Genomic DNA, 27,350 nt, shown 5'->3' with positions numbered 1-27,350 from the left:
TGTATTTTCTAATTTCTTCTAACTAGAAACAGTGTTTCTCAGAACTTTGGCCACCTGAGTTTCTGATATCCAAGTGTGAATCCAGAGCCTGCTTTTTGGTTAGATTCAGAAGATAAAAAAAAAAAAGACTTAGACCCTTATCTCCATATGTGGGATTCTGACTCGTAACTCCCCTATACAATGCACTTGCTCTTTTTAGTCTTTGTAGTGCTTTGGTAATTGTTTTTTTATTCTCCCCTGTAGTTTTAGTTGTAATATTCAAGACAGAAAGGCTTTATTTGTCTTATTCTTGTGGTTGAATGAAAATTCCCTGTTGATTTTTTTTTTAGTAATTGTTTTTTACAGGGCTGAGGACCGAACCCAGGGCCTTACGCATGCTAGGCAAGCGCTCTGCCACTGGGCTAAATCCCCAACCCCTCCCTGTTGATTTTTAAAATTATTTTTTATAAGTGGTTTCACAATCTTATATTCTCTCCTTTTATCCTGGTGGGCTTTATTTAATATTTCTCTTAAGGCATATCTGTAGCAATGAACTTTTATACTCTTTATTCATTTGGGAATACTTTTATTTGCCTTCATTTTGGGAGGATATTTAGGTTGGTTAGGAAGTCTTAATTTATGGTTTTCTTCCTATTAGCACTTGACTGCCATTCCACTGACTTTTGGGCTTTGTTGTTTTCTGAAGAGATGACAGCTATGAATTGTGTTGTTGCTCTTCCTGTATGTCTTGAGCCATCTTTTTTTTTTTTTTTTCTCTCAGAGTTTTTTTTCTTTGCTTTTCAGCAGCTCAGCTATGGTTTGTTTAAATATGATTCATTTTGTTATTATTCCTTTGTGGAGTTAATTTATCTCTTAAGTAGATGCTCTTCTTTATCAAATTGTGGGAGTTTTTTCCATAATTTCTGCAGATGTTTTTCTGCCTCTTTCCTGTTTCATTTTGTTTTTGCACTCTCATTACACTGAAATTGACACACTACATTGTCTTATAGGTCTCTAAAGATTGGTTAAGTTTTCGTCCACACATTTTTTTCTCTTTGTTCTTCAGATTGGATAATTTGTTTTGGTTTTTCTTCAGGTTCACAGAATCTTTATTTTGCCTCCTGAATCTGCAGGTGAGCAACTCTGAAGTAAATTTCTTGTTTGCTCTTGTTGAATTTTTCATTTCTAGGATTTCCATGTGGCTTTTATTAATAGTTTCTCTTTATAAAGATACTCCAGTTTTTAAGTCATTGTCAGTCTTTTTTTTGGGAGGGGGGAGGGCATAGCATTTTAAAATTTGTTGAACATATTTATTATACATCTTTGAAAAATCTCATATTCAGAACTTAAGAGTAAGTTTGATTATTTTTCTTTTCCTGATTATGGGTTATACTTTTTTTTTTGTTTCTTTGCATATGTAATTCTTTTGTTTGAAAACTAGGCATTCTGGGTAAGTATCAGAGCAACTCTGGACTCTTTTTTTCCCATAGTAGTTAGGTTTTTGTTTTTGTTTTTGTTTTTTAAATAACTTGCCTTCTGTCTTCTCCATGGTCCACAGCTTGATTTCTCTGTGCTCCATATTTTTTTTCTTTTTTTGTTTAACACAGCATGCCAAGAGTTTATTATGCTTCAGTATTTCTTATAGGTTAGTTAGTGATTCATGTAGAGGTTGTGATCGATTTCTTTCAGCCCATAATGTCCACATCCTCTCTTGATCCACTGTGTTTGGGGATTGCATTCCAACTCATAGCTACTTCTCCCTTCTCCCTTGCCTTCTCTTCCAATCTGCAAGAACTGTGGGAGCACGTATCTCAGTCCTTCGGTGGCTTTTTCGTGTTCAGCATCACCCTGTTAAATTTCTGACAGGTCTGCCGTTCACCCTGAATTGTGACTGCAGACTTGGTCTAGCAAAGCTGCTTTTTTTTCCCCATTGACTCATAACCAGATCTGCCACTTTCAGCTGGTAACTGTGGTTTTCATTCTTTAAGTCAGGCTTGCCCTCTCAGAAAACAACACTACTGCTTTTTGTTGCTGGTCCAAAGTTGGTAAAGCGACAGTTCTCCCTGGCTAACCCAGGTGGTAGTGAGAGCCATAACCCCAACAATATGCCACTGATTCTTGGCTTTTTTTTTTTAACCTGATTTTCTTGCAATTTCCCCAGAATAAATACTTGAGCTTGTTGTCTTTCCGTAGTCAGTTCCAAATGCCCTGAAGTGGTTGTATCTGAAAATCTTGTTCAGGTTTTTGTTTGCTTGTTTGTTTTTTGAATTTTTTTTTTTTTTTTGTGAAGGAAAAGTGCTGACCTCTACATTAGCACTGATGGAAGTTATTTCCTCTATTTTATTTTTATAATGTTTCAAGTTTTGCTGCTTTTCTCAATCTTATATTTATTTTATGAAGAAATAAAAATTTTTCTGATTTGGACTGATATTTAGAGAGGTAAAGAATTAATTTCAGGGCTGGGGATGTGGCTCAAGCGGTAGCGTGCTCGCCTGGCATGCATGCGGCCCAGGTTCGATCCTCAGCACCACATACCAACAAAGATGAGAACTAAAAAAAAATAAATATTAAAAATTCTCTCTCTCTCTCCTCTCTCACTCTCTCTTAAAAAAAAAGAATTAATTTCATTTCAGAGTAGTCAGTTTACTTTCAAACAATAGATAAAGAGATTTTAAAAATATTATATTGATTAAAAATAACTTTAAAAAAATATTTATTTTTTAATTGTAGTTGGACACAATATCTTTTTTTATTAATTTATTTTTATGTGGTGCTAAGGACTGAATCCAGGGCCATGCACTTGCTACTTTACTACTCATGCACTTGCTAGTGCTCTACTGCTGAGCCACAACTCAAGCTCATGATTAAAAATATTCCTTTAAGTCTGATTTATCTCATATGGTACTATTCCTTGAGTCCAAAAAATTTATTATTACATTTTAAAATGGTGGATTTTTTTGATTATTTTTTGAGAGAGAGAGAGAGAGAGAGAGAGAGAGAGAGAGAGAGAGAGAGAAAAATATCTAAGCTGGCTGTTGATATATAATTTCACTGGAATATAAGTACCATATTGTCCAAAGAACAACATGAAACACTTAAAGGTGTATTTAGTGAAGTTTATGTGTTAAGTCACAGTTAAATGCAGGTATAAACATACTCTTAAATGGAGAAGATCGGAAAATTGAAGGGGGACTAGTCTTTATTTTTTTTTATTTTTTTATTATTAGTTGTCCAAAACATTACAAAGCTCTTGACATATCATATTTCATACATTTGATTCAAGCAGATTATGAACTCTCATTTTTACCCCTTATACATATTGCAGATTCACGTCGGTTACACATCCACTTTTTTACATACTGCCATACTAGTGTCTGTTGTATTCTTCTGCTCTTCCTATCCTCTACTGTCCCCCCTCCTCCCCACCCCTCCCCTCCCATCTGCTTTCTCTACCCCATCTACTGTAATTCATTTCTCTCTCTTGTTTTTTTCCCCCTTTCCCCTCACTTCCTCTTATATGTAATTTTGTATAACAATGAGGGTCTTCTTCCTTTACCATGCAATTTCCTTTCTCTCTCTCTTTCCCTCCCCCTTCTTGTCCCTGTTTAATGGTGATCTTCTCATGCTCTTCCTCCCTGCTCTGTTCTTAGTTGCTCTCCTTATATCAAAGATGACATCTGGCATTTGTTTTTTAGGGATTGGCTAGCTTCACTTAGCATAATCTGCTCTAGTGCCATCCATTTCCCTGCAAATTCCATGATTTTGTCATTTTTTTAGTGCAGAGTAATACTCCCCTGTGTATAAATGCCACATTTTTTTAATCCATTCTTCTACTGCAGGGCATCTAGGTTGGTTCCACAGTCTAGCTATTGTGAATTGTGCTGCTATGAACATCGTTGTAGCAGTATCCCTATAGTACGCTCTTTTAAGGTCTTTAGGGAATAGTCCAAGAAGGGGAATAGCTGGGTCAAATGGTGGTTCCATTCCCAGCTTTCCAAGGAATCTCCATAATGCTTTCCAAATTGGCCGCACCAATTTGCAGTCCCACCAGCAATGTACAAGTGTACCCTTTTCCCCACATCCTCGCCAGCACTTGTTGTTGTTTGACTTCATAATGGCTGCCAATCTTACTGGAGTGAGATGGTATCTTAGGGTGGTTTTAATTTGCATTTCTCTGACTGCTAGCAATGGTGAGCATTTTTTCATGTACTTGTTGATTGATTGTATGTCCTCCTCTGAGAAGTGTCTGTTCAGGTCCTTGGCCCATTTGTTGATTGGGTTATTTGTTATCTTATTGTTTAATATTTTGAGTTCTTTGTATACTCTGGATATTAGGGCTCTATCTGAAGTGTGAGGAGTAAAAATTTGTTCCCAGGATGTAGGCTCCCTATTTACCTCTCTTATTGTTTCTCTTGCTGAAAAAAACTTTTTAGTTTAAGTACATTGTAAAAGCCTCAGGCTAGCATCATTCTGAATGGAGAAAAATTGAAGGCATTCCCTCTAAAATCTGGAACAAGACAGGGATGCCCTCTATCACCACTTCTATTCAATATAGTTCTCGAAACACTGGCCAGAGCAATTAGACAGACGAAAGAAGTTAAAGTCATAAAAATAGGAAAAGAAGAACTTAAATTATCACTATTTGCGGATGACATGATTCTATACCTAGAAGACCCAAAAGGGTCTACAAAGAAACTACTAGAACTAGTAAATGAATTCAGCAAAGTGGCAGGATATAAAATCAACACGCATAAATCAAAGGCATTTCTGTATATCAGTGACAAAACTTCTGAAACGGAAATGAGGAAAAACACCCCATTCACATTATCCTAAAAAAAAAAAATAATAAAATACTTGGGAATCAACCTGACAAAAGAGGTGAAAGATTTATACAATGAAAACTACAGAACCCTAAAGAGAGAAATAGAAGATCTTAGAAGATGGAAAAATATACCCTGTTCATGGATAGGCAGAACTAACATCATCAAAATGGCAATATTACCAAAAGTTCTCCATAAGTTTAATGCAATGCCAATCAAAATCCCAACGGCATTTCTTGTAGAAATAGATAAAGCAATCATGAAATTCATATGGAAAAATAAAAGACCCAGAATAGCAAAAGCAACTCTAAGCAGGAAGTGTGAATCAGCTGGCATAGCGAAAGCAGATTTCAAACTATACTACAGAGCAATAGTAACAAAAACAGCATGGTACTGGTACCAAAACAGGCGGGTGGACCAATGGTACAGAATGGAGGACACAGAGACTAATCCACAAAGTTAAAACTATCTTATATTTGATAAAGGGGCTAAAAGCATGCAATGGAGGAAGGATAGCATCTTCAACAAATGGTGCTGGGAAAACTGGAAATCCATATGCAACAAAATGAAACTGAATCCCCTTCTCTCGCCATGCACAAAAGTTAACTCAAAATGGATCAAGGAGCTTGATATCAAATCAGAGACTTTGTGTCTGATAGAAGAAAAAGTTGGCTCCGATCTACATATTGTGGGGTCGGGCTCCAAATTCCTTACTAGGACACCCATAGCACAAGAGTTAATAACAAGAATCAACAAATGGGACTAGTCTTTAGTGGTAAAAGATAATTTAAAAGTGCCAAACTGGGTTGGAATAGGCAGTGGCATTTCCAAAATATGATTGGCCATTTAATTTTCATCAATTAAATGTCTACATTTAGATTTTAAATACAAAATTTTTTTCTACTGTCAAATTATTTAACTTTATCTCTGATATTAAATTTAATTCACTATTTTGGAGCATTTGGCGTTGATTAGAAGCGACTATTTTTAAATTCGGTGTCATTCTCATCATATGTCCTGCTTCAATTGTGAATTTTGAATTTTTGAGTCTATTTTAATGAAGTTTTTTAATATCTATGATGAGAATGAAATAATGTTACTATTTAAATTTCCCTTTCATGTATTTGTTACTTGAATTTTATTTTCTTCATTGAAAATGTCATGATATATATACTATAATGTTTTCCAATTAAAAATACATGTAATATCCATATGCATTTATTTGAACATAGCATCAGAGTAAAGCCATTGCATGAAAATATTCTCAGATTTTAATATTATTTATCTTGGGTTACTTTTGTTATCTTATACTTTCCTCTGTATTGAAATAGGGCAGTGTACATGTGTTTGTAATTATTTCATGAATAGATAAAATTATAAGTGATGCACTACAGGGTTTTTCCCGTGTCTAATATGTGAGGTACTTTTATGTGTGTATGTGTGTGTGTATATGAAGTAGTAACCAAATTTTGATTAAAAAGCAAAAGAGGCCTGTTTAACAAAATCTACTGCTTAAATTTAGCAAGTTGAATAAAACCAATTGGATTCTGATTTGGACAAAAATGTTCTATGTTAAAAATTAGTGTATATAAATATTAAGTGCAGATGCAGTTCATGTTATTTTGATCTCCTCATGTTCTTTTTTTTTTAATTAGTTGCTCAAGACAATACAATGATCTTGACATATCATACATTTGATTCAAATGGGGTATGAATTGTCATTTTTCCACGTGTACAGATTGCAGGATCACATGTTCTTAATCCTAACAAACATTATTTAAATGTTATTAATAATATCTGAAGTTTATATCTTGATTAAACCATTGTGATTTTGACCAAAACTATGTATTACTTTATGGCAAGCATAGTTTTTAATATGTTAAAAGCATCTTAGTATATTGTTTTTTAAACCAGTATTAACTGTATATCAATTTTTTATAAATCAATAATTTTCATTTTCCTTAGTTTAAATCACTGAAGAAGAGAAACTTACAGAACTATTAGTGTTGTCCTCATGAATGACAACAGTAATCATTCTGTAAGCTAACAGTTTCTGTAGTAAGATTTGTATTAAAAAATAACTAATTTCTGATATCTCATGAGATAATATAAATTTAATGGAATTTAAACAGAATCAAGCTAATCCTACATATACTTTTTATTCATCACTAGAGGTTGAAGAATTTTACTCTTTGTTCAGAATTTTGTTTTTCTAAGACTTATTTATTAAACATTGAAATTTTAGGAAGATACTGATAATTTATTTTAAAAGTAATCACAAAAATTTCTTATTTTTGTCTTTGTTCTAAATGTTTATGAGGAAAGGAATGCTGTAATAAATCAATTCAATTTCACTTTTAATATACTTTATTTATACTTATATTTGAAGGTCCTCAGAGTTTTTGAAAAATTAGATTACTATGTAATTTTTGAGAATTTAATGTGATATTTATCTTTAGTGATCATTTCGCTTTAAATCTTTTTATTTATGTAGTTTTAAAAATTTTAAATTGAGACATTACATTTGCACATCTTTTCTCATTATCACTATTTAAAAAATATTTTTTTAGTTGTAAATGGACTCAATATCTTTTTATGGATTTATTTTTTTGTGGTGCTAAGGATCGAACCCAGTGCCTCATATCTGTGAGGCAAGTGATCTACCACTGACCTACAGCTCCAGCCCTCTAATTATCATTCTTTACTAGCCTGTTCACTTGCTTTCTATGGTGACAATCACTTACAAATTTAAACGTGTACCACTAGTCAATGCTTTATTTGTACTGACTTTAAACTTGTTTGGGAATTTTTAGAGGATGTTGATAAGCCTGTGTGAGAGGAAAAAAAAGTGTCTGAAAACCAGCTTGATGCATTTAAATTTGCCTCTGTGTATGCATGAAAAGTTACCACATTTCCTGAATTCTAATTCATTCTCATTTCTTGGTTTTGAGGAAAATGAACTCTATAATGTGCCTGAATTTATCAAGTTTTTAAATGTCAGAAAAGTATATTATATTCATGTATATATTACTTGAAATATGTGTGTAATAATAATATAAATAAGTATATGTACTTTAAATCTTTACTTTTGAAAATTATACTCAGAATAGTTTGTTTTTAATTTTTATTCATTTAGTGTTATTTACAAACTTCTGGCATCAAAAAGTGAAGGGATACGAGTACAAGCTCTCAAGGCAATGGGCTATTTTTTAAAACATCTGGCCCCAAAGTGAGTATGCATGAAAACTAAAATGGACTATTATTTATTACTTATTTATTTTATAAGCTTTTGGGAATAGTGCTTCTGTTCTGTGTTCCCTTTGGTTTCTTTTCTTTTTTTTGGTGCTAGGGTCTTGAAAATTTTTATTCATTAATACATATACTTTAAAAATTAAAAAAAGATTTAGTTGTCAATAGACCTTTATTTTATTTATTTATATGTGGTGCTGAGAATTGAACCCAGGGCCTTACATGTGCTAGGCAAGTGCTCTACCACTGATCCACAGCCCCAGCCCAAATACATATACTTTTAAATCCATAGTACGTATTTAAAAATAAAGTTGTACAAAAGTATGTAGTTTTTTAAAAATATAAAAAGCATTTAAGTTATTACTATATTTTGGGTTAACTATGAAAATTAGTTTGAGAATTAGTATGAGAATTACTATTTTAATTAGTATGAGAATTACTATTTCAATTTTAGAAACTGTGAAGACTTCATTCAGTGACCTGCACCATCATTTGCAGTTTCTGAGCTATAAATCTGAAACATAACCTGAATGTGTGTCGCTTAGTGTGTTCTGAATACTTGGGCTTACGAAAACTTGAAACTGCCACATTTAGTTTCTTAGTGGAATGCAGACAATCTATTTTGTACATTGTTTCTCTTACCAAAAGTATTTTTTTATAAAAATTTAAATTTTATAGGTTTAAGAAGTGCTGTAAAGTTCAATTTTTAAGGTTTTGTTAGAACACAAGTACAGTCATTTATTTGCATATTATCTATGACTGTTTTAATGATATAAGGACAGTGCTAATATGTGACAGAAACCATATGGTCCAAAATCCTAGAATATTTACTGTCCAAATATTTTCAGAATAGGTTTGCTGATCCCAGGAATGAAATTAAAGTTTGTGATCTTTTAGTTTGAAAGTTTATGCTTGAAATGGTAATTTTGGTCCATGTGTTTTTGTAGTATTTATCTTTTTAAATTATCTTGACATTTCTTCTGTCTTTTCCTCCCTGTTGCTTTTCTCTTATAGTGTGTAATTGTACTTGAGATGATCATCCCCTGGAGAGTCTGTCTCAGTGCTGGCAGATAGTAGCAACTAGCTAAATAAATAATTACTCTGAAGATTGTGGTGAAAGGTTTTGTAGTGTTGTGGCATAACCAGTCTTACTGTTTTTAACTTTAACTATGCCTATATTGTAGTTAGCATTTCTCTAGTTAAATGTTTTGTAGCTTTAAAAGTACTAGGTTAAAGAACATGGGAGAGTAACTGAGGTGGAGTTTGTAATCTGAAAAACATTTTTATGTTTCCTTTATACAACTTACATACTAAATAGTGTGTAATAAAACTTGCATTTGATGATTTCTTTCTATAGGAGAAAAGCAGAAGTCATGCTTGGGCATGGATTGTTTTCATTGCTAGCTGAGAGACTCATGCTTCAGACAAATCTAATAACAATGACCACATATAATGTTCTTTTTGAGGTAGGAATTTAGTTAGAATTTACTGTTGGTAATTTCTTACTATTTTTATAATAAGAAATAATAATAAGTACCTGTGTAATTGAGATGTCAGTGTCTAAATAAAATTAGACCATTTAGGTTTATAATGCACAATTTTTGAAATTATTTATATAAAGCAGATATGGCTGCACTTTTATAAAGCCATTAATTCTTGAATTACTAAACAAAGTAGTTATCCCAGTTTACTTATTTCCTCCATTGTATTGACTATTTGATGTTTCACTTTATAAGTAAAAATAGCATGTTGAAATGATTTATTTCATGTGCTTTAAAATATTTATCATTGAAATATTATACCATATACTAGATTTTGATGATCATTGTACTTCGAGTTCCTTAGTAGTTATGCTAATATTGTGATTATGCAAGTGCAGTGTATTTCTTTTATAGATTATTTTAATTTTTTTAGTTCTTTTTAGATGTACATGACAGTAGAGTGTACTTTGACATATTATAAGTACATGGAATATAACTCATTAGCATCTCATTCTTTTGATTGTACATGATGTGGAGTTACACTGGTTGTGTATTCATAGATGAACAAAGGAAAGTTATGTCTCATTCATTCTACTGTTTTTCTTTTGTAGATTCTTATTGAACAGATTTGTACTCAGGTGATACATAAACAGCATCCAGATCCTGATTCTTCAGTAAAGATTCAAAATCCTCGTATGTATTTTACATACTTTAAAAACACTATTTTTGCTACTTAAAGAGAAAGATACTATGAAAAACCCTAAGTTGATGTTGCTGAAACAGATTCTTAGATGAATATTTAATTCAGGGCATATAATACTAGTTTTATGTTGGATTTAACATCAAATTTACCTTTAGTTATTTGGCTTTTATAAAGGTTTGAAGAATTTTATTCATCAGATCTTGACTTAATGTATGATCAGATTTTCAGCAAAGTTTCAATGTTAGTATTTTGTGAGGCTAATAACTTTCATGAATCACAGAGGTAGTTTTCATTTTAAATTACTGTCAAATAAGAATACTAAATTTGGAATGGGAAAATATGTTTATTCTTTATTGTATATGAATGTAGTCTGGACAGTCTTTTGATATTTAGAATTCTTAAGTACTTGAACAAAATGTACATTTTTCATCTTGTTTTAAGAGGATCATGGTGTAAAAATAAGTAGTTTGTAGGGTTTTGAAATTTGATTACTTTTTGTTTTGTGAGGTGTTTGTGGAGCATGCTACTTCATGCAAATTTTAAAAAGATGGCTCTGAAGTTTCCCTTTGCTTTCAGAGAATATGATGTCATTAGTTTTGAGAGTAAAAATAAATGAAAGTCTTCAATGTACCAATTTTAGAATAATATAACATTAGCCCATTTTGTGTTGCGATAACAGAATATGGATAATTTAAAGGACCAGAAATTTATTTTATCATAGTTTTGGAGGCTGGAAAGTTTAAGATGAAGATTACAGTAGTTGGTCTGGTGAAGGTAAAGAAGGTAGTAGAGCAAGCTAGCCAGAGTCTATGTGAAGCCTTTTGAGGGCCTTAATCTCATTTAAAGAGCCCTCAGGGCCTCATCACCTCTTAAGATCCCGCTATTGGTTTCACATCAGCAATACTTGGAGGGAATACATTCAAATCATAGCAGTTCATCTACCTAAGACTAATGCACTGGCTTGGGAAAGATAGTATAGTATGGTGGTTCACAATGGAGGCCACTTGAATTAACTCCTGGTTACATATCTTACTAGTTTTGTGACTTTTAGTCTATTAATTTTTAACTCTGAAAGAGATGATAATAGTATCAACTTCTTATTGTGTAAGGATTGGATTAACTGTATTTTTGTAAAACTGTCCCTTGTGGTAGTATATTCTCAAAATTAGTGTAATTATCATCTTTTTTTATTATGATTATCATTACTTAGTTAGAAAACTTTTGAATCAGTCATTAGAATTCAAAAGTTGCTCCCCAAATATCATTAATTGTATGAAAAAGCATATTTTGAATTTAATGTTTCAGTATCACCTGAATCATTGGCAAAAGTCTGGTTTAGAATTCTTAAATTTTCAATTGGATAAAAATTGGATATATTGTTTAATTTTAAATTCAGAGTTATGTTTTTTTTAAGTCTATAAAGTGCTGGATTAAATGCATATTTTTAGCATATATTTTTCTTTAAGTTAAATTCTGGAAATTTTAGTTTTACACTAAGATTATTACAGTAGCACTCTTGTTTGCATTTGTTGGGGAGGTTAGAAGTGTTGAATAGATTTTAATTTCCTTTGGAATTTTTGTCTCTAATTTTACTTTTAAAATTATAGAGGAAGATCTTCACAGCTTTCACTTTTGAAAGGAATGACTATGTACATACCATAAGTTGTTTGCAGAATCTGAATGTATCTTTTTTTTCCTGAAATTTTAATTATAGTGCTTTTACTTTTTGTTTTTAAAATCAACTTTACTGTTAGGCAGAGACTAAAGAGAGTTGCCAGCAGTTTTGCTTTCATTTCTTCATTTATAATTTGAACTAGTTTTATTTTATTCTTTTAAAATCCAACTGTGGGGCTAAGGGTGTAACTCAATAGTAGAGTGTTTGCCTAGCATGTGCAAGGTCCTGCTGGGTTTGAGCCCCAGCATTAGGGTGGGGGGAGAAATTCAACTCTGCTTTATATATTCAAGTCATGGAATAAAATCTTTCTCTTGTTTATCATTACTTTCTAATGAATGTATTATTATTTCTTATGTAAACTTTTTTTTAGTTAACAGAGGAGGATTTTTTCAATAGATATTTATGAAAAGGAAACTAAAAAATATTGTAGTACATTAATGACCTTCCTTCATGAATTTTTTTATTGTGTTTTGGTTTTTAGTAATTAATGAACTATCTTGCAGAGATACTAAAAGTAATTGCGACCCTACTTCGAAATTCTCCCCAGTGCCAAGAGAGCATGGAGGTTCGCCGAGCCTTTCTTTCTGACATGATTAAACTTTTTAATAACAGTAGAGAAAACAGGAGGTAAGCTGGATCAGAAAGCATTCATTTGAAACGTTCAAGTCTAATTTTGTATGAGCCTGTTATTGTCTTAGCAGAATTGCTTAGGAAATACTGTGAAATGAATTTCCATATTTTTTCCTTATTAAAAGCATGTAAATAATGTACCAGAGTTAAGAGTTGTTAGTACCACATTGTTTGTTTTGTGTTTTGTGTTTTTTTTAAACCTGTACTTTCTCAAAAATTTTCAGATGATTTTATTTTTTTCAATAATTTGGTATACTTTTACAATTTTCAGGAGCTTGCTACAGTGTTCTGTGTGGCAAGAGTGGATGCTTTCTCTCTGCTATTTTAATCCCAAGAATTCAGATGAGCAAAAGATAACAGAAATGGTATATGCCATATTCAGAATCCTACTTTACCATGCAGTCAAATATGAGTGGGGTGGCTGGCGTGTGTGGGTAGACACCTTATCAATCACACATTCAAAGGTAAGTTTCATTATTAAAGTATATTTTAGTACTTTAAATATTTTATAATTTTGAATTTACTGAATTAAGAAATTCATATAATAACATGGAAAAAATGAAAGTTATTCTCTGAAAGTAAAGTGAAAACTAAAAAAGGAATCAATAAAACAAAATATTTCCAACTTAAGAATCCAAATAACTTCAAATGTCAATCTTCTGTGAGTTTAACTTAATGAAGTCAATGCTACTCATGTAGCAGCATTTTGGAATTAGTAAGTAAACGCTTTTTGTGAATTTTGTAGTTGTTCTGAGCTTTTGAACACAAGGTGGCGCACTATATTCAAAGATGGGAATTTGTTTTAGTAGTGTAAGGTGGTTGAGATTCTGCTAGGCTGTTTTTGTTTTTAAAGGTAAAGCTACGGTAAATTATTCATGTATAGCCTTTTTTTTTTCTTCTTCTTCTTCTTTTTTTGTGGTGCTAGAGATTTAACCTTAGGGCCTTGTTAAGTTTCTCTACCAAGTGAAGTATACCCCCAGCCTTATGTGTACCTTTTAAAAACAATAATTATGAAATATTATAAACATACTAAAATATACAAAGAACAGTATTTCTACCAACATTTATGAAATTGGGTTCCCTTTTCCAAATGCTTTGTCTGTCATTCTTTGTTCCACCTCCTCTCCCCACACTGTGATTTGGTATTGTCATTTTTGTCTCTTTTCTATACTTTTACTTTTTATTGTTGTGTTGGGGATTGAATCCAGACCTTTGTGCGTGTTGGGCAAATGCTCTACCAGTGAGCTACAACCCTTGACTCTTTAAAACTCTCCACAATAAGTTAATTTTATTTTTCATATTTAAACTTAAGATATGTGCTATCACACTAAATGCATTTCCTATAAACTATTGTTTTTATTTACTATTGTTTGAGATTCACTGCCATTGATCCCTGTAGTAGTATTCATTTTTCTCATATTGTCTTATGTGGTGTGACCTTATCCGTTTATTCATTGATGAACAACATATCATACATATTCAAGACTTTCTCTGTATATATTTTTAGAAGTGGAATTGCTAATTCATAAGGTTTCAGTGTTGAACTTTAGATGTGTTGAACTTGAGATAATGTAAAAGTTTTTACAAAGTAGCCTTACCTGTTTATATTTTCACCAGCAGTGTTTAAATTCTCAGTGCTGCACATCACCTCATTGCTTGGCTTGTCTGGCATTTTGAAGATTTGTTCATTGTATCATCATACTCCCAATCTGCATTTTCTTGCATTTGGGGATTTCTTTATATATACTTGGTCTTAATATTTTGTTAGATGAATGACATCTCCCAATTTCTGGCTTATCTATTTATTTTTAGAGTTTTATGTTTGTACCTAGAGGGAAAATTTCCCATTTCAAATAATTGGTAAAATTTATGGTGTAGGCTATTTGTACCTTATTTAAGAACTTTTTTCTTATTCAGAAGAACTATAATTATTTAGATAATCATAAACTGAAAGGAAAAACAAAAATGAAAAATTTTGGCTTATGTTAAAATGCTTACTGACTTTTAGGTTCTTATTCTGAAATATTTTTTCATTCTATAAGAATGTATTGCTGTTTCCTAAAAGTATATGTTTTAAGTCTTTGAATAACCATTAGTTATTTGAAAGTACCTAAGAATTATTCATTTGCCTCCTCTTTTTTCAGTGAGAAGAAGGCATGCAACCATTAGAAAGGTTTGTGAGGATATCTTGGGTTGGAGGAACCACCCTACAAATTTTCATTTCAGTTAAATCCAGTAGTAAATAAAAAAATGCGATATATAGTGTAGCTCTTCTTTTTATTTTTTATTTTTATTTTATTTTTTAAATTTATTTATTCATTTTAGTCGCTGATGGACCTTTATTTTTTATTTATATGTGGTGCTGAGAATTAACCCAGTGCCTCACACATTCATGGCAAGTGCTCTACCACTGAGCCACAACCCCAGCCCCCTATTTTTATTTTTTTTTAATATTTATTTTTTAGTTGTAGTTGGATACAATATCTTTATTTTGTGTATTTATTTTTATGTGGTGCTGAGGATTGAACCCAGGGCCTCACAGCGCTGGGCAGGAGCTCTACAGCTGAGCTATAACCCCAGCCCCTATAATGTAGCTCTTTTTAGTCACTGCATTTTTGAGACTGATCAGTTTAGTTCAAAGAAGAGTTCAGCTAATCATAACCTAAGGACCAAATTCTGCATGACCTGTTTCTGTAAATAAAATTTTATTAGAACATAGTCACTCCCATTTATTTGTATGTTATATATAACTGTTTTTCATTTCAAGAATAAAGTTGAGTGCTACAGAAATGACCTGGCCCTCAAAGCCTAAAATATTTAGTGTTTGACCCTTTATAGTAATTGTTTGCCACTCCTTGTGTAAGTTGATTTAGTTTGTACTGATATCAGCCATCCTGGTTTCTGTTGTAGAGGGCTGGTACATTTGGGACTGATTCTCTGTTAAGGCCATTTTGATTCTTTCGGATTGAACTTACGGAATTCTAGGTTAGGGAAATGCCAAGTATAAAACAGATTTTTCATAATTAGTTCTAAAGAGTATATGTCTGTTCCTTTAGTTTCTTTGCATCTTTAAGAAGGATAAATAGAGGATATATTCTGTAGAGCAGTAATTGTTGATGTGTATCCTAAATGAAGCTTTTACAGAGGTAGCGTGCTCGCCTGGCATGTGTGTGGCCCGGGTTCCATCCTTAGCACCACATGCAAACAAAGATGTTGTGTCTGCCGAAAAAACTTAAAAAAAAAAAAAAACATAAATATTAAAATTCTCTCTCTCTCTCTCTCTCTCTCTCTCTCTCTCTCTCTCTCTTAAAAAAAAAAAAAAAGAATTTATGACAAAGAGTTCTAACCAGTCCATTTGTATGAGTAATGAATGAACATGAAATTTGGAGACAGGACATTTCTAAGTTAAATACTGATTTATAGCAATTATTAGCTATGGAATTATTAGCTCCTTTTTTCAATTAAAAATTTTTTTTTAGTTGCAGATGGACAAATACAGTTGTTTTTTTTTTTATTTTTATGTGGTGCTGAGGATTGAACCCATCGACTTACACTTGCGAGGCAAATGCTCTACTCCTGAGCCACAATCCCAGCCCTTATTAGCTCCTTTTTAGTAATATATTTTATTCGGTCCCTATATCAAAAATATTTTTCAACATCTGATTAATATAGAATTTTAAGATGTTTTACATTCTTTTTAATGATATCTTTTAAAATTTTTATATCTTTTTAATTAGTGCTATATGATTAAACATAATAGTGGAATTTGTTGTTGCATATTTGAACTTATGCACATTTTTAAACTTCTTCAACCATTAGTATCTAGGCTAGAAGTAGAAAATGTGGTTGTGAGTGTGTGTGTGTGTGTGTGTGTGTGTGTGATATTGTTGAACGTTGTTACAGCTGTTTCATTATCCTATTCATTCTTTTTTTCTCATTTTCACTACTTCTGCCTTAACTCAGGTTCCCGTCACTTCATATTTTTATTTTAATACAACTTTTAAAAAGAAGAATTAATTGTATCTAAAACAATTTATGTAGTATGTATGCTATGAAGTGTTGCAATAGAAGAATTTTAATTATGCTACCCAACTTAGGAACATACTGTGTGGTCTTCCCAGTCTAACTCCACCCCACCTCACCCCAAAGGTAATCACTATTTAAAATTTTAGTTTTGTAATTCCCATCTTTTAAAAAATGTTTGGAAGTATATTTTAAAACAATGTCTAGTTTTTTCTTTAAATCTTTTGTAAAAATGACATTATATTGAGTGGACTTTTTTGTTACTTTTTCTTCATCAAATCTTTTACTTCTGTGATTATTTTTATTGTTACCTGTATCTTTGCTTAATTTGTTTTCACTGCTGTAACTCGGGTGCTGTAAGGCAGAGGTTTCAAGAGAGCTGTTATTTTTCGAGCTTCTTTTAACTCTGATCCACACATAGTAATAAATTTATTATGACTTAGAATATCTAATGCACTGCATGCCTGTGTGTGTATTCATAATATAGCAGTTCCATGAAATAAGGTTTACCCTTACAAAACTTTGGCATATAGTGATACACTCTGATGTTTTCTGTGATTTTTTTTCACTTAAAAACTGCAGATAATGATCCACGTATGTTGATTGTAGGACATGGAAGCTTGAATTTTCCTCAATTTGAAAATTTATTGCTAAAGCAAATGTAACTAAGCAACGGAAGTGAGGAAGTGATAAGTCCTGTGATGTTCTTCCCTTTAACATTTGATACCTTGATATTGCTAGTTTTCTTTCTTTTTCATGCTTTTGTCTTTTGCATATTTTTCTGTTTTTTCTTTTTCTTCATGATGTTTGTTCATTCGTTCATTTGTTCCTTCGTTCCTTCCTTCCTTCCTCCCGCCCTCCCTCTCTCCCCTCCCCCCCCTTTTTTTTGTGGTTATGGAGACTGAACCCAGGGCCTGGTACATGGTAAGCAAGTGCTCTGCCTAGAACTACACCCTCAGCACTTTGTATTTTATTTGGAGATAGGGCTCTCGAAGTTGTACTGTGTAGTTCAAACTGTGATCCTTCTACCTAAGTCTCCTGAGGAGCTGAGATTGTACAGGCATGTGCCACCATGCTTGGTGATTTTTAGTTCTTTATACATTCTTAGATTACTTTTGGTCTGGATATTTCTAATAGTTTCTAACCTTAGATATTCTTTTCTTATGCGACTCATTAAACTAAAGTGACATATGATGTTGCTCCCCTCTATAAATACTTTGCTGTTTCTTAAAAGAAAAGCACATAAGATTTTTTTTTAACAAAATAATTTCTGCCTTGTCTTTCATTGTTTCCATTGGAAAAAAAATTTCTACCTATCTTTCACTATTTCACTTCTCAGAAATCCCCTGTCTAGCCGTATAGTTTTAGTCCTTATCAGATTTACTATGCTTTATTAAATCTTCAACTTTGTTTACTTATGTGCCCCTTTGTATTTACCCAAATATTTTATATTTTTTAATAGTTAATTAAGTATCTGTGTCACTTCAAAATGAGTTTTCTTACTTTAAGGCTATGTTAGTCTGTGTGAATTCATAGCATGTAATTTTCTCTTATTGTTTCCTAAGTCATTCTTTTGTAGATGCTCTTATTCTCCTCTTTCCTTCACTTTCTCCTCCTACCTCCCAACCTCCAGATAATTAGTCTCCTCCATCTTGTGCCCTGACAGGTATGAACTCTGGTACTGGGTGTCTGCACCCGCAGTCACTGCCTGGTTAACACTCTCCCTCTGCCTGTCAGCATCTCTTTTCCCTTTTTAGTTACCATCTCCCTTCATCCTTCTCGTTTTCTGTTCTCTCTAGTGTCTCTGTTCACTGTGTATCCCTGCCTTCTGCTTCCCCCAGCTTATCTCTTTTCTCTTATTCTCATGTTAGTGAATATGTATCTGTTTGTGTCTGTGCCTTCTCTTCCCACCTTCTGTTGTTAGTTAGATACCTCACTGGTCTTTCTCAGTGATTCTCAGTAATTTTTTGTCTAGGTCTCATTCCAGTTGTCTACTTTTTTCTTCCTCTTCTCACTTTTATCTTTCCTCCTCTTTTTATTCCTTATTCTTCTTCCTCTTTGTTCTTTCTGTCTTATATTTGTACTTTTTAGTAAAGATGAAATATTGAAAGATGAAATGAGAACAGATCTTTTCCTAAAATTGTTTTTTAATATAGGAGGTAATATGTGTATAAAAATAACTAAACTACAAGGTTGGAGGCCATAAATACCCCATAAAAGATATACACTGTGCACGAGAGACAGTTGCTACCTGAGGGTGTATGAGAAGTTTTGGGGGCAGATGTCATTGATACAGCTCTGAGGAGCAATAAGATTGAGGCATGTAGAGACTGGGATGACAGGAATCGTTGGTAGAGGAATCAGCATAAGCAAAGATATAGAGACTGTGTCATTGAGGGAAAAGGTGGTGACTTTGGTTAGCTTGGAGGTGTGTGGCCAAATGAAGAATAGTAATGGGTAAGGTAGCAGGTGGACTGGCATTTAAGCACATATGATCTTAATATCTCTCACGTTCTATTATTAGCTAAAAGTGGATTCTTGTACTTATCTTGACTTCTGAATTGATAACCTCTCATCAATAGAGATGAGAGTTTTCTTTTTCTTTTTTTTTGAGAGAGAAAGAGAGAGAGAGAGAGAGAGAGAGAGAGAGAGAGAGAGAGAGAGAGAGAATGAGAATTTTAATATTTATTTTTCAGTTTTTGGCGGACACAACATCTTTGTTTGTATGTGGTGCTGAGGATCGAACCCGGGCTGCATGCATGTCAGGCGAGCGCGCTACCGCTTGAGCCACATCCCCAACCCAGAATTTTTACTTCTTTAATTTTTTTTTTACTTGTAGATGGACACAATAATGCTATTTATTTATTTATTTGGCTGAGAATTGAATCCAGTGCCTCACACTTGCTAGGCAAGCGCTCTACCACTGAGCTACAACTCCAGCCCCGTTTTTTTTTTTTAACCTTTTATAGCTTCTATGGGAGATATTTTATATCTCCTATACTTTCATATACTTCTATGGGTGATACTTTATATCTCCCAGAGAACTGTGTATAGTGCCGAGTTCTTGGCAGTTGCACATTAAACATTTGTAGGAAGAAAGAAGAACTGCACCATCATTGTTTAGTGCTATTTGGTTCAGCTGTCATGTGCCACTCGTTATGTGATCCTAGTGCCACTTTTTGTGTGATCCTAGTGCCACAGTCTTCTCTTATTAGGGATCTATGAATTAGCTGCAGTAGCTGTCCATTAAAGTATCCATGCTGCAGCCATTCACAGTATGATTTGAGAATCACCTCTTCAGAGTAATTTGGAATATACATTTTATTCTGGTCTCCTGGGCTCCATCTTAAAATCTTAATCTTGTAGGATGGTTCCTTTTATTCCCGACTCTTCCCCCGCCTTTGTCCTTCCTATCTTCCATTTGAGTACTTTTGAGTAACTATGAAAGATTGAAATCTATTTTATTCCCTGTGCTAGGACTTGAACCCAGGTCTTGTGTTTGCTAGGCAAGTGTTGTACCACTGAGTTTTATCCCCAGCCCTTTTTATTTTATTTTGAGTTAGGGTCTTGCTAAATTGCCTGGGCTGCCCTTGAAGTTGTGATCCTCCTGCTTCAGGCTCTTGATTAGCTGGGATTATAGATGTGTATCACCTTGTCTGGTGAAAATCTGTATTTGTTACAAAGTCTAGGCCAGGAGTAGTGGCATGTGCCTATAGTTCCAGCTACTTGGGAGGCTGAGGCATGAGGATTATGTGTTTGAGACCAGCCTGGGTAAGACTGAGAGATCTTGTCTCAACAATAAATACATTAATTAAGTTTAAATAACCTATTCTGGAATTTAAATTTTGATCACTCCTCTGAGTATATAGGATTTTTTTTAAACTTTCATAAAGTTTTCTTTTTCCTACCTTTATACTAAGCTGATGATGTAATATATTGTGCTTATTAGAAGGCATCACAGAGACAGGAAGATTCTAAATGAATTGAATGTGGACCTCGGTTTATAAACCTCTTAGTACATTGTTTTTGTTATAACAAAAAATTGGTTTTGTCTTTTTAAGAGCACATATTCAATGCAGAAAATGTTAAAGGAATATTTATTATTCTTATGTAGTATGTGAGATCAGTTTTTTAGAATCAACTTATACAGAAAAAACCCAAAGTGAGCTTTACATTTGTGTGTGTGTGTCTGTGTGTGTCCAGTTTATATTTTTCTTTACTTCAATGGCTTATGGTTTTGAATGAATCTTAATGTCTTTGCAAAGAAAATAGTTGCTTTAAAGAGAGGTCTCTTGTATCTACTTTCACATAAGAATCAATCCCTGACTCAAGTTTTAGGATTACAGTTATAAAATGAAAAAGAATAAAACTTAATCCATCACTTTTTTTTCTATAAAAGTATACTTTAAAAAACAAATACTAAAGTATTACTGATACACCAAGATGGCAAAGGAAAAGTTTTAAGTTGGTTCTTGTAGTTTTCCACTTTTTTTTTTAATGAGGTAACTTTTTTTTTTTCATAGCTTTTTAAATTCATTTATTTTTTATGTGGTGCTGACAATTGAACCCAGGGTCTCACATGTGCTAGGCAAGTGCTCTACCACTGAGCTACAACCCCAGCCCTGTAGTTTTCACTTTTAAATTTAGTTTTTGGTACATGTCTTTTAGTTTTATTCGTTTGTGTGGATTTTCTTCAATGATAAGAAGGCTTTTTTTCTCTTTCATAAGGTTTATCTGAAGTAATTTATTTGAATACTGCTATGTTTATTGTTTTGGAATTTCAGGTCTTGACATGTATTTTAAAAAAATTTTTTTGGTAGTGGTTGTAGATGGACAGAATGCCTTTATTTTATTTGTTTATTTCTGTGTGGTACTGAGGATCGACCCCAGTGCCTCACACATGCTAGGCAAGTGCTCTGCCACTGAGCTACAGCCACAGCCCTTTGACATTTATTTTTAAAATAAAATGGAAACTTAAGTCTTTTCACATCAATATTTAATAAAATTTGGGCAGAACTGGAATAAGTTTGTAAGTTGGTAAACAATTTATAGCATGTTATTAAAATTCTACTGAATTTGAACCAAATTTTCGCTCTTTAAAAATAGTCATTCTGAAACATTTAAAATGCTTTCATGCATACAGTATTGAAGTGATACTTACTTTTTTCTTTTTGTAGTAATTTTGAATCTCAATATCACAAATTTATAACAGGGTTGTTGATAAAGAACTGGTGTGTAAAGAACTAATGTTGCAGAATTGGATAGCTTTTGCAGAGTTACATCAGGATACATGCAGCTGCTATAAAAAGCCAAAGAAACTCAATTGCAATTTTATTGTCCAGTTTGATAGATTTCCTGCCACCTTTGTAGCAGGGAAGCTGTTTGTCACTGTATGCAGCTCCTCCAACAGCTGAACTAGGGTTTATAAGCAGTAATAGGCTCTTCTAGTGTAACTGTGCTATACTGGCTTCTATGGTCTCAGGGTTTCAGATATGCACATTTTTAAAAAAAAATCTTTTCTTTGTTTTAAGTACTCAAGGTAAGCACTATAATACTGTTAAATAATACTGTCTTTAGTTAGGATGCCAAATGCTTCTACTCTTTGATTAACATTTAAGTAAGTTGTTCAAACTATTTTGAAATATGAGACTTGTCCAAAAACATCCTTTTTCTGAACAAATGAAATTAAAATCTTTTGATTCTGTATTTTGTCTGAACCTATATTGCCATAAAGTAGAATGGGTCTATGAGATAAAATAATAATACCATTCTTGAATTAAAAATGTATTCTGAAATAGATCTCCCCCAAAATGATGAATTTGGGTGAAGTACATAATTATCTTAGTTAAAGTATTTTAAGATTTTAAGTCTTTTCACAATCTGATAAAATGATTTAAGTATAAATTCTGTCACTTTACAGAAGAAAGTGCTGTTTAGGTAAAAGCATGTAGAATCTAGTTTTAAAAAAGTCTCAGGTGATTTCTTAACATTTTTAAAAATCACAAGTTGTAACTGGTGTGTGTGTGTATATATGTATATACATATATTTGTATATGTGTTCTTATGGTGGTTGTATGATAAGATTAAAAGCTACCTATTTTAAGAAATTTCAAAAGTTGTAAAATTTCCATACTTCATGGATTGCTAGCATTTTATATTTAATTGCTCAAGTATTCTTTTCTTTCTTCTTCATCTTCTTTTTTTTTTTTAAGAACCTTTTGATTTTGAAATAACCATAGTACATATCAAAACCAAGAAGGGCTGGGGATGTAGCGCAGTGATAGAGTGCCTGCTTAACATGCGCCACTGCTCTGGGTTCCATCCCTAATATCTCAAACACACACACAACCAGGAAACTGACATTGGTACAGTCCAGAGATATTTCACTAATTTTACATGAACCCTATGTGTGTGTGTGTGTGTGTGTGTGTGTGTGTGTGTGTGTACAATTTTATCATATGTAGCTTCCATCACATCAAGATATTTAATTTCATCACATCAAGGTAATTAATTTTGCTATTAACACAAGGCTCACTCAGGTTATTCTTTTTTAGCTGCACCCACTTTCTTCTCCAGTTTCTAACCCCTGGTCACACTAAGCTGTTTTCTATCTCTAGAATTATATTATTCAATGAATGTTACATAAATAGAACCATATAATACGTATCTTTTTGAGACTAAATCCCCCAAATATGCTTTTTTTTTTGAAGATCATTCCATGTCCTTGCATGTATCAATAGTTCATTCCTTTTTATTGCTGAGTAGTGTTTCATAATGTGAATGTACCAATATCTGTTTAACCACTCACCTACTGAAGGACATTTGGGTAGTTTCTAGTCTTTGGCTATTATAGATAAAGCTGTTATTAACATTTGTGCAGAAGTTTCTGTGTGAAAATAAGTTTTAATTTGAGATAAATGCTCAAGAATGTAAGTGCTGGGTCATATAAAAGGAATTATCAAACTATTTTCCAGAGTGGCTGTATCAATATTCCTTCCCACTAGGATTGTGTGATTCAGTTGCTCCACATCTTCATCAGCATTGGGTCTTTTTTTTTTTTTTTTGCCATAGCTGGGTGTTAATATCTCATTGTGGTTTGTTGTTGTTTTGTTCTGTTTTTTGGTACAGGTGTTTAACCCTCATGCATGCTAGGTAAGCATTCTATCACTGAGTTATAACCAGCCCTTCATTGTGGTTTTAATTTGCATTTATCTAATAATTAATAACATTGAACATCTTTTCACATGCTAATTTGCCACCTATATATCCTCTGTTGTGAAATTATCTGTTCATAAATATGAACAGCTAAAATACTACTACAATTGTGTCTTTTGCCCATTTTCTAATTAGATTGTTTGCTTATTACTTTTGAGGTTTAACAGTTCTTTACATAGGCCAGATACTAGCCCTTTGTCAAATATGTGATTTGCAAATATTTTTTCCTAGTCATTGTCTTTTCATTCCAACAGGGTCTTTGCAGAGCAAAGGTTTCATTTTGCTGTGGTTTTATTTTAGTGTTTTTTTTTTAAATAATTATCTCTTGGCCTGCCTAGTCATTCATGTAGAATGAGGACATATGCATATTCTATCCATCTACCTATATATTCATCTCCTCCCTCCCTCCCTCCCTCCCTCCCTTCCTTCCTTCCTTCCTTCCTTCCTTCCGTGTTTATTGAACACCTGTTATATTCTAGATTCAATATCTTGCTAATGATTGGAACATGAGTAAAATACAGTTGCCTTCACAGTCTAGAAGGGAGCCCAGGACAGAGTAACTGCTCTGGTGTGGGGAAGATGGGTAGGCTGCTTCTTACTTGGCAGTTATGAACCAGTTGTAATTGTAGTAATATTTTAGCTGGATATGGGTTAAAATGCTGGCAATCAGTGGGGTGACTTTGTGTGTGTGTGTGTATTCTATAAAAACAGTTCCGTCCATTTTTAAAAATATTTTTTAGTTGTTGATGGACACAATACATTTATTTTATTTATTTCTATGTGGTGCTGAGGATCGTACCCAGTGCTTCACACATGCTAGTCAAGCACTCTACCACTGATCCACAACCTCAGCCCACATTTCCATTCATTCTTTTCATCATAATTATCACTTGTTCATTTTCTAAAAGATTTTTTTTCTCACTTCCCCAAATACCTAATACCAAAAATGAGATTCTGTGAGATTAATGGAGAATTCACACATAGAAGTGATCATTTTTTTTTTTTTTATATAAAACACAGTGACATGTTAATTTGACAGGTGGTCTTTGTTGTGAAGTGCTGGCATCAAGAAAAGGTGTAGCTAGGTCTTCAGAGCTTGTTTGGAGATTCTAGCAGTGGAGTACAGCTACTCCTATACCCTTGAACCAAGAATGGTCCTCCTCTGTCAGGGAAGGTTGTCCTCTTTGACCTAGGATGCAGCTTTGGGTAGGATGCACATGGAGTGGTGAGGGAGGAAGGGGACCCCTGCATAGCCAGCCAGGGCAGCCCAATCAATGCTGGCGATCATGGGGTGACAGATGTTGCAGCCAGATTACTGTCACATCCGTAGGTAGGTCTTATTGCATAACAGTCCTTGGCACTAATATAGCCATATTCATCTGAGAAGCTTAAAGGCTTGCCTCACATGGCATGCTGCCTCATTTTGCAGTTACTCCTCAAGGAAGACAAGATGACAGTGGCCTATATTCGGAGTAGAGTATGATGTTCCTGATCCAGGCAAGCAGAAAAGTATATCCAGTGACATATTTGGGAGGATCCTGGAGATCCATAAGTAAGACAAAAAGATCAAACCTTTTGGTTTAGAAAATCTAAGAATGCTATAAATGCAAAGCCTGATCATACTTGTATAAGGCTGATTAAATCTGGGGATGTAGCTCAGTGGTAGTGCATTAGCCTAGCATTCATGACACTGGGCTTCCACCCCCAATATCTCTCTTTCTCTGTCTTTCCCCCACTTCCACACACATGATTATATTATCATTTTCATAAACATTTAAGCTGCAAATCTTAATAACTGAGTTCAGTGGCACATGCCTATAATCCCAGTGACTTGGGAGGCTGTGGCAGAGTGATTGCAAGTTTAAGACCGGCTTTGGCAACTTACCTTGATCTCGTCTCATACAAAATAAAAAGTAAAATGGGCTGGGTATATAGTTCAGTGGTAGAGTACCCTTGGTTTCAGTCCCCAGTAACATAGACATACTCAAAAACAAAAACAAAAACAAAAAAACTTTGACTTAATACTTTCACCTTCCATGGTTTTCTTCTCTGACTTAGAATAATTTTCTATCTATGTGAAACTCAGAGCCTTTATTTTGTAACTGGGAAAAAACGGAGGAACAGAATGATGAAGTAACTTGTTCCCAGCTGCTTCATGTAGTATGCAGGTAGTACAGTTTTGGAACTGAAGACAACTGTATGTCCTTGGTACCAGTATTTTATATCTCTCTCTTAGAGACTGAGGTCTTAATCTTGCCTAGTATCCTCATGATTGTAGTCTGTTTTCTGTTGCCATAACCAAATACCAGAGTGTGGGACATTAATAAAGAATAAAAGTATATTTAGGCCATGGTTCTAGAGCTGGGAAGTCAAGAGCTTGGTGCCGGAATGTGTTCTGTATCTGTGCTGCATCATAACATGGTGGAGGCATTGCCTGGTAAGATAGAGCAAGTTAAAAGTTTTAAATCAAATAACATTTATTATCTTTTAAAAAATTTAAAAATAGATGCACATTACAGGAAATTTAGAATCCAATGTAAATGCATATATAAAAACAAAAAAAATATCCCTCATTACCAGATACCTGTGTATGACTTTATATTTTGGGAAGACATTCCAGTCTTCTGTTCTATACACATATATACACATACATGTAATTGTTTTCTTATGAAAGTGTCATTGACTTTATGCTATTTTGCAATCTTATTTAATGAAATTCTTACATGAATTTTAATGGCTCCATATTATTTGGTGTATATATTATGGGAAAATAAAGTTAGAAGCAAAAGCTTCAGCTTTGATGTTACATCTGAATGCTGTTAGACCACATAAGAAGGAGTGATTGTATGAATAACTCAAGGTGACTTTTCATAATATGCCATTTGCCAAAACTTTATTTGGAAAAACTGGTAGAAGTGATGCTTGAAAACTCTATTGTTTTATAATATAATGCATTGCATATACATTAAACTTTAACTTTCTCTTATTGTTCAATAATAATGACCCTGTTACTATATACATATCCCTTATTTTGTGGGATTAATTTCCTAAAAGTAGAATTTTCAACAGTCTTTATGTTTTAAAATGTTTTAGTAGATATTGCTAAATTGCTCTCTAAAAATATGTTCTAGTTTATCTTCTAGATTTGCATAAGAGAACCTGTTTAGGGCTTGGATTGTGGCACAGTGGTAGAGCGCTTGTCTGGCATATGTGAAGCCCTGAGTTTTGATTCTCAGTACCACATAAAAATAAATAAACTAAATAAAGGTATCATGTCCACCTACAACTAAAAATTTTTTTTTTAAAAAAGTACCTGTTATTAAGGAAATAAAATTGATCAGAATGACTTTTATTAAAACAAGAAATTAGTAAGTTATTTACAATATTATTTTATGTCATTATTCTTCCTAGCTTTGTCTATATGAGGATAATACCTTAATCTTTTAGTGTTTCTCTTAAGATTAAGTTGTCAATAATGACAGATGCTTAGGAATTTAAAGAAAGATATATCTAGAATTGCTTACAAAAACGAGCATATCAGTGTGCGTTTTTGAATATGTTTTTTTAGTTGTAGT

The 27,350-nt window shown here is 33.1% G+C and overlaps 1 protein-coding gene across 4 annotated transcripts in view; it reads left to right on the top strand.

Moving 5' to 3' along the window:
* Positions 1 to 27,350, top strand: part of Lrba (LPS responsive beige-like anchor protein) — a 683,057-nt gene that overhangs the window by 124,429 nt on the left and 531,278 nt on the right. For all 4 annotated transcript variants that reach the window (XR_013344428.1, XM_026384651.2, XM_077803581.1 and 1 more), the window contains exons 18-22: positions 7,936 to 8,028; positions 9,406 to 9,514; positions 10,141 to 10,222; positions 12,411 to 12,534; positions 12,809 to 13,001. Coding sequence is in view for 3 of the 4 variants with exons in the window: in XM_026384651.2 (XP_026240436.2) it covers positions 7,936 to 8,028; positions 9,406 to 9,514; positions 10,141 to 10,222; positions 12,411 to 12,534; positions 12,809 to 13,001 (601 nt within the window). In the remaining variant the exon portion in view is untranslated. The remainder of the gene's footprint in view (positions 1 to 7,935; positions 8,029 to 9,405; positions 9,515 to 10,140; positions 10,223 to 12,410; positions 12,535 to 12,808; positions 13,002 to 27,350) is intronic.

The sequence above is a fragment of the Urocitellus parryii genome, chromosome 10, assembly GCF_045843805.1.
Source record: "Urocitellus parryii isolate mUroPar1 chromosome 10, mUroPar1.hap1, whole genome shotgun sequence".
NCBI classification, from domain to species: domain Eukaryota; kingdom Metazoa; phylum Chordata; class Mammalia; order Rodentia; family Sciuridae; genus Urocitellus; species Urocitellus parryii.
This window is presented reverse-complemented; position numbering and strand designations above follow the sequence as displayed.